Source organism: Leishmania major, chromosome 17 (genome assembly GCF_000002725.2).
Source record: "Leishmania major strain Friedlin complete genome, chromosome 17".
NCBI lineage: Eukaryota > Euglenozoa > Kinetoplastea > Trypanosomatida > Trypanosomatidae > Leishmania > Leishmania major.
Window position 1 is genome coordinate 45,001 of NC_007258.2, and position 8,485 is coordinate 53,485.

At 58.8% G+C, this 8,485-nt stretch overlaps 1 protein-coding gene across 1 annotated transcript; it reads right to left on the reverse strand.

Annotated features, from left to right (window-relative positions):
• Positions 1-2,956: 2,956 nt before the first annotated feature.
• Positions 2,957-7,090, reverse strand: RAC-A (receptor-type adenylate cyclase a; the record flags this gene model as incomplete). The annotated part of the gene is made up of 1 exon (XM_001682213.1): positions 2,957-7,090. One exon carries the CDS (start codon positions 7,088-7,090, stop codon positions 2,957-2,959), a length of 4,134 nt encoding a protein of 1,377 aa, XP_001682265.1.
• Positions 7,091-8,485: the final 1,395 nt, after the last annotated feature.

Sequence of the window (8,485 nt, forward strand, 5' to 3'; positions counted from 1 at the left end):
CACTTGCAGGAACAAGCACACAGCTACGGGAAAATGGAATGAAGAACGGGAAAAAAAGGGGTGAGGGGAGGGGGGCCACGGCACGCGCCTCTCGTCCACCTCACCGCCAGGGCAGAAGAAAAAAAAAATGGGAGAAGACCGGGGGGTCAAGGACAAGGACAAGGACAAGGACAAGAACAAGGACAAGAACAAAGGACAAGAACAAAGGACAAGAACAAAGGACAAAGGACAAGGGACAAAGGACAAGGGGCGAGAAAATGAGAGGGAAAACGCGTACAAAACGGAGGAAGGCAAGGCGATGACGAAGCAACGAAGAGGAAACGTTTTTGTTTGTTTGTTTGTTTCTGGAAAAACAACAACAGCAAACAAAAGAGTGCGAGAGAGAGAGAGGGAGAGGGAGGGAATCCGAAAAGCACGACAGGGGGGGAGTGGAGGAGAGGGGAGGAGATCAGGGTGAGGAAAGGAAAAGAGCAGCCAGCGTCGAAACGAGGTCTTCCAGAAGGCTTGCCGTCAACAAGTCAAGCGAAAGCCCACGCTCACGCACAGGCACAGACACAGAGAGAGGGGGGAGAAACGTGTGCACTTCGCATAGTGTGCTTGATCGAGGGTTCCAAAACAAAAACAAAACTATATCTATAGCCATCCACAAGTCTCTTCAGCTCTGCAAGGGGACTCTGGAAGTCACCGATACAAGACAGGATGTCTCACAAGCACCCCAACACGCCGACACATGCACCCGTACATGAGCGGAGGAAAACAATAGACCTATGGACACACAGGATCAGCTCACACATATATCGTCAACGTTGCCACTTACAGTCTGTCCACCCACGGTCGGCTATGGTCGACAACGGTCGTTTGGGGGCACTTCTCCCGTGCGTCTATGAGTCCGTGTGAGCGGCACGTTGGCAGAGTACCCCTTGGCGTAGAGGTTTCCGTAGCGTGACGAGGGTGGTTGTCGTGCAGCGAACACCGACAGTCCGTGCGAAGGTGCTGTTGTCCCTCTGTATCTACGAGGGTGGGGTGTGTGTGGGCGGTTGGAATGCAGTGGAAGAGGGGAGGGGGAAAGGAGGTTATGGCAGTTGCAGCTTATTCGTTCCTGGCATGCAGCTTCCGAATGACGCTAAGGACATTCAGCGGACCCACCCACCCACCCACCCACCCACCCACCCCACACACACACACCGCGCTGAGAGGGAGAGGAGGCGGGAAGGAAGCGTATGCCAAACACAGAACGAAACGATGATATCCACAAGCCGATCCAAATAAAGAAAAAAAAAATAGAGAAGAGCGACCACACATTTTTACAACAGTTGCTTTCATGACAAGGGGACCGGTGCACGGAGAAAAAACATCAAAGGCAGAGGGCTAGCGACACACACATACACGCACTGACGGCGTCGCGACTGAGCAATGGGAACAAGACGGGGAGGCGGGAAACGAAAAAGACGAGGAAGACAGCCAGACAAAGTACAGAGAAAAACGGGTGGTGGTTTACATAGTCGAAGGGGAACAAACAACAAAGACGATGAACACACAGGAGGAGGAGGGAGAGGGAGAGGGAGAGGGAGAGGGAGAGGGAGAGGGAGAGGGAAAGACATCGACAGCCCGCAGAGCATACAACGACAAAAATTCGACCAATATGCGCAAACTGGAAGAAACATTAGGCGGAAAGAAGAGAAGGGCATCGAGGGAGGGGAGGGCAGGGAGGGAGAGGGGGGGGGGCGTACTGATAAGAGAAAGGTGAGCAACACACGCACACTCCAACACAGGAACAAGCTGACCCTGCCTCGACGGCCGACACGGAGGAGGGGGCTGGACGCAAAGAAATACAGACTAGCGGAGTATCGGCGTTCAGGTAACAAAAAAGAGTGCCTCTGCCCGCACCCAGATGCATAAATATACATATATATATATATATATGTATACATGTGCATGTATACAACTGCGCCCGTTCTGTGGTGGGTGTGGGTGGGGACATTCCAGGAAAACACAAAGAAAACTTGAGGGCACGCGCAGCGGAGGAGGAGGGCAGAGGAGACACGTACGACGGACAAGCAGCCGGAAACACTGGAACCACATCTGTCGACGAGTCCGGAGGGCAGGGAGGGAGGGGGAGGAGAGCTCAAAGAACGGGGAAGGCCCCTAATGTACACCGACAATGCTGAACACTCACAAAAAGAAAGAAACCAGCACCCTCCACGCCTCTCCTCCACTACTTGCCCCTCTGGGAGGAGGAGGAGGGGGGGGGGTAAGAGAGGCGTGGAGGCGGGACCTAAAGCCGAAAAGAAACACAGCGCGCAAGTCGCCTGTTTTACACGTAGCATGAGGAGCACTCCGACACTCACGCGCACACGCAGGCCTGGACACCGCAGGCAGCTCCACTGCACGCAAACGACAAAAGAGACAAAAACGAAAGCTATTAAAGCGCCATCAGCTGTCGCACGCAGGCCGAGGACGGCGGGATCACGCGGGGGGGCGGGGGGGGGGGGGGGGGAATGCCGGAGTTGAGCGCCACAAGGCTGCCCCCAGAGAGAGAGGAACATGAAAGGCGACAGGAAAAACCCAGCGACCGTGAGGCTAGCACACTTGCCATCGCCACAGGTGCCCCGTCTCCGTTCATTCACCCGCGCACACCAACACACGTCATTTCCTTCCTCGCCTTGGCGACGAATTCACAGTCCGTGCTACCCCGCGGCATGAAAGAATAGCGCAGAGAGCGCACACAAAACGGGAAGCGTGCGCGCTGTCGCATAAGCGCCCGCGCCCACTCGGCCAGACCTCTAACATAAACGAGCGTCATACGTTTACGAGCGCTACCGCGCTTGGGAGGGCGCGTGGCAATATGAAGGACGGTGCGCCGCGCAAGATACGAACGCGAGGCTGCGAGAGACGCGTCGACAACAGTATAGAACTGCCAGACGCCTATGCCTCCTCAACCGTCGGACTTGGACAATCACTCGAAGGCGTGCCTTGCATAATGCGGGTTTCGGGACACACGGACGATAACAATTTCCTCGTCATCTGCCCCACTGCTCTCCACTGTGCTCTCAGGTACGCTGAGTGCGCTCAACCGGAAAACAGCGTCCTGTGCTTCCGTATGGCTCGTCAGCTGGCTAGCTCTCTGCTGGCTCACATGGGTCACTGACGGGCGCCCAGTGTCATTCATCAAACGGCTGCGCACATGCCACTCACGCATCGCAGAGCCGATACCCACCGGTAACGACGCCGCCGACGAGCCTGTTACGCGCGGCCGCACTCCGCCGGCAGCACAGTCCCCCTCACGCGCTAACGGATTCAGCGCTTCGCTGGAAGCCCGTTTCAAGCCTCCATCAGCTGCGTCCTCACGCGTCAACTGCAGCCGAGCCTGCGACACCGTCGCAATTCGAACCGCAAGACGGTTCATCAGCCCCTGGCAGTAGTCCTCCTCACTCACAAGACGACTCCGCGGCGGCGCACCAACGCCCCACTTGCTCAGCAGCGGCTGCAGCTCTCGCACGCGCTGCGCAGCGGGGTACGGCGCAAAGCAGCTCGTCAGCACGAAGGCAATGCCAGCAGCAGGGTCGCTCATTGTCCCCACAGACGATAGCAGCGCGCCTGCAGCGCTCGAGGCCGTCTCCGTCGCTGTATCCTCCGGCAGCATCGCCTCGATCTCAGTGCGCAGCGCAGCGTGGCGGCGGCCAGGCACAGCGTTCAGCTGGAACATCTCCACGGCGAACGGCACACCGCGCAGCCCCTGCGGTCCCATCACAGTGTGCGCAGTACCCGCGCGCTCGTCGTTCGACAGCGCCCACCACGTAGCCTCCGTCGCGAGAACCTGCCCGCCATTCGCAACAGCCTCCGTGCGCGCAGCCATGTTCGGCGTGTCGCCGTAGTAGTCGTACCCCTTCGTCACCTCGTCGTAGCGGATGTCGGTCAGCCCCGTGTGGATCCCCATGCGCACGCGCAGCCCGCGCCACAGCGCAGCGTACTCCTCCTCGCTCAGCCGCGCAGTCGGCGGCACGTAGTCGTCCAAAGTGTCCACGCGCGCAAGCTCGAACTTGTGGTACGCGCTGTCCAGCGCCTCCGTACCCCAGTCGTGCTTCAGCAGCTTCGTCTGGATCTCGCATGCAAGGCTCACAGCGCTGTGCGCGCTCCTGCACGCGATCATGAACGAGTCGCCGATCGTCTTCACCTCGTAGCCCCCGTACTTCTTCAACAGCTGCCGGATCACACGGTGGTGCGCAGCAATCGCGTCAGCCATCAGCTGTGGCAGCGCCGCCCACAGCGCAGTGCTGCTCTCAATGTCCGTGAAGAGCAGCGTCACCGGCTCGTCACCGTCCTTCGGCGCGGCGTCGTTGTTGCGGCTGTCCATGCAGCAGTACAGTATCAGCGTACACGTGGTGATCAGCACCACAACACCCACGACGCAGCCAGCAATAAGGCCGTTGCGCTGCGCAGGTGTCAGCGCATGCAGCCTCTGGCGCGGCCGATACTCCATTGCAGGCGTTATCGGGGGGGACAGCTGCGGCACCGTCGGGTCCAGCATCCGCTGGATCGACAATATCTCGATACTCGACGCGCCGAAGTTCTTGTACACACACGATTCACCTTTAGTTGTCGTCGTGCAGCCCCATTCAAAAGTGCCGAGTGTGAAGCCGTACGTCGTGACACCGCCGTTGATGTACACCGCATTCGTTAGTAACTTGGTTTCTACCACAGTCGTCGTGGAAACCAGCGCCTGAATGAAGCCGGCAATGACCACGTCACGCAGCAGAGACGGCGTGTGGTTGATGGGGTCGGGGAAGATGTTGTGGAAGCGCTGGAGAATCGGCCAGCGATCCTCTGCTTCGGTCGATGTGTCGGTCCACAGTGGCAGACTACTGAATGACATCAGTCGCCCCTGCACCGACGCTTGCTGCACGGAAAACGTCGCCCGAAGCTCCTCGTAGTACATCGTCAGTTCATCGAAGCACACCACAACCATGGCATCGATGTGCTTGGCGAGGAAGTTCGCAAAGTGAACGCTGTCGCCGTCCTGCATGCCCATGACGATGTTAATGGCCGTTGGTGACAGTAAGTCATGCAAGCTGTCCGTGAGGGAAATGGCGGCAATGGACGGGTCCGGCAAGTTGAAGGTGCCCGCCGTCTTGAACAGAATCTCTGAAATCCCAACTACCTCCTCTGCGGAGTATCCGCGCAACACCACGGCCGTATCCTCAAGCACATGCATAGTGTTGCGGAGCGCGTCGATCGTCGCGTACATGACATAAAGCTGCTGCTCTAACGTCGGCATCAGGTACACGTAGTTGCGCCTCTCCGTCCGCAGTTGTGGAAGGTTTTGCAGCGGGTTTAACACGAACATCTCACCCACGTCGAGTCCCTGCAAGATGGGCCCGGCAACAATGTCGACGGAATAGTTTGACACCTCCGTGTCAAACAGCAGCTGAGCCTTCGCCGTCTCTACTCTCAGAAAGGTCGAGCCCACCTGGTACCCCTTGCAGAGGGTACTGTCGAAGGCATGGGGTAGTACCTCGTTGAGCTGCATACCCGCATCGATCAGCTTCGGATAGCCCTCGTGTAGAAGCGTCAGCACATTCACCGCCACTACGATCTGACTTTTCGATGAGTTGCACTCCGATTGCGGGTACTGAAAGCTCGAGTCGAACACGGTGTACCACGAGGCGTTCCGCAAGGCTGTCAGCATCGCTGAGTGACCGCCTTGGTTGCAGTAGCAACTCGCACCCAGGAACTGCGCGAGCGGTTCGCACGGACCACCGTAGTCGCCCAGTACGTAGTCGCCCCCGATGACGAACCGGTTCTGGTTGAACAGTCCGGCCTTGTACGTCGACCGGTTCACAATCCAGTCGGTTTGCTGCAGCGTCTGCTGCACCAGCGTCCCCGACAACCACCCCAGCGCCATCAACTTCGCAATACTCGGGTGCTCCTGAAAGAACTCGTCTATTGTGTACTTCCTGGAGCGCGGCGCCTCAGGCCGTGCCTTCTGCCCCAGCGCCTCCGCGTTGTCGTCGACGGGGTAGTAGTCAAAACTGCCGGAGTGCTCGATGTAGTCGGCCATCTGCGTCTTGAACGCTTCCATGTACTTCATGCTGCTAGAGACGGGCGAGGTCGTGGCGCTCGCGAGGATCCGGCCGTCCTGCGGCTTGATGCTGCCCGCGCTGAGCAGGCGCTTGTACACATCAAACACGACCCGCTGTATCATTGAGCAGGACATGATGTACGCCGACGACGTGCGCGGGTCCGTCATCACCTTTTCGAGGAAATGGATCACCTGCGGCACGGGCGCAGCCCACAGAATGATCACCTGCGGGTGCGTGTCCGCCATCGCGTCAAAGGCTGCCTCATCCACCGCCACACTGATCTCGGAGTACGGCACGCTATATATGACGGCTGGGTCGCGCAACAGGGACGCGAGCGTGTCCTGCACGTACATCATCTCCTCCCTGCCAAAATGCATGCCGGTCAAGCGCATGAAGGCAATACGGCGAAAACGGAGCTTGTTGATAATGTGTTTAACGACAACCTTGAGCTCCACCATCGGCTCAGCGCGGGTGAAGTACACGGAGTCGCTCCAGGTTCGCACGCCGGAGGAGCCGGTGAAGGGAGCGATCAGCACCAGCCCAGATTGGACCACTTCAGCATTACCTAGGGCTGCCGTCAGGCGTCCATCCAAGTACGGTCCAAGCACGGCGAGCAGCTTCTCTTGGCGGGCGAGGGAGTGAAGTATCACCTCCGCTATGTCATACAAGTTGTCCTGGTCAGGGTCGGGATGAAGGATCTTGATGGGCCGCCCGCCGGCAGCCTTGTACTGGGAGCTGTAGAAAGCCATGTCCATGCCTGTCCACAGGGCCTTGGCGTCATCATCGGTGTAAGCCTCGGTCGAATACATGGCGTTCAGAATGTATACCGGCTCCTGTTCGGCGTTGTTGGTGATCTCCGCCAGCACCCACGGTGCGGAGCACAGCAACACGCACGCAACAGCAGTCGACACGAGCAGCTTTGTGGCGCGCAACCGTGACATCTGGCGGGCAGCATGATCACCGGCACCGCCATGGCGGAGGCACCCGCCAAGGGATGGTCGGATCTGCATCAGAATAGCGAAATGGGCAGCACCGCTGCGGAGGAGCGACAGAGGGCACAAGAGAATATACGGGCGCCGCCGTCCACACGCAATGTCGCCCACCTGACAGCAACGAAAGCGCGTCGCGTCTCGGGAGAGGGTGTAAGAGGGCAGCGGGGACTTCCACGGTTTAACGCACAGGCGCGAGGGGGCACAGACCGCAGACAGCGGAGCGGCGGTGCGAACCAAACGGAAGAAGAAATCGCAAGAAAAGTGCACGGAGAAGCACAACGCTGTAAAGCACACACGTGTTTGGCGAAGGGCGTATCTACACAGGGGGGAGGGGGGGGTCGATGAGGAAGAGAGCTCACTCGCACCGAGAAGCAGGAAGCGGAGGGCTGGGTGCAGAGGCCACCACGCACCGGGACAGCGTCGGAGAACGTGCTCACGACGAAAAGGCGAAGAACCAGCGACCTCAGCTACGACTACTTCGATTCCAGTGCGTCTCTCTCTCTTGCCCTCGTGAACGCACGGGCAGCGCTGCTTTAGCGTGGAGTTATGGGGTGCAGGTGGGAAAGAAGTCCCAGAGACTGGCCCGAGTGCGCCTTCAATATCGTGATGAGCTGGTGGGTCGGGGCAATGCGACAGAGCGTCAGGGACACACCGTATGAGGCGACAGACGGTGGGAGTTGGGGAAAGTGGGAGAGTGCTGAGATCTGGTCTATCGGGTATGCATATATGTGCCGATGTGCGAGAAAGGTGAGAGACGGAGGAACGTCGAGTGAGAAAGGAGAGACACGGAAAAAAAAAACGGAGGAGCATAAAGGGCAGCGGCAGGCAGCCGTCACACCACAGCCGTGTCCGTGTCAGCCTCCGCCTTGCACGTAAGGCGGCACAGGTGGTGCTCGGATGCTCGAATACGTGCGCGTCTGCGTCTGTGTGTGTGTGTTCGCATTACATTCAACGCACCTGCCTACCGCATGGGCACGCCCACACACACACACACACACAGAAGTCCCCCTTCAGACTCCTCAGTCGGCTGTCGGTGCCGCTCTTCGATGGCCATGTATGGAAGGTTTTCGCTCGTTCTCCTCAGGGTTACCTTCACGGCCAGTCCCCGCCACATTTTCGGCGCTTCGTTGTTGCCTCATGAGCGTCACAAGCATGCTCTTCAGGTGACACTCTTGCTGTAGAAAAGGGAACATACGAGGAGACACCCACCGCGCGCAGGAGAGAGCGGGAGGACATCGACGCCGCGGCCATTGCGCCCTCTCCCGGCTCTGGGACAGCGAGAGATGCGGACATGCGCGAAACGAAGACAAACAGAAGGAGAAGAGATAGAGGAAGAAGGTGGCGTCGCCGTGCCATGCCGCCGCCGCCCCCCCCCTCCCTCCCTCCCCACTACGGCATCGGCAGAGCGCACAC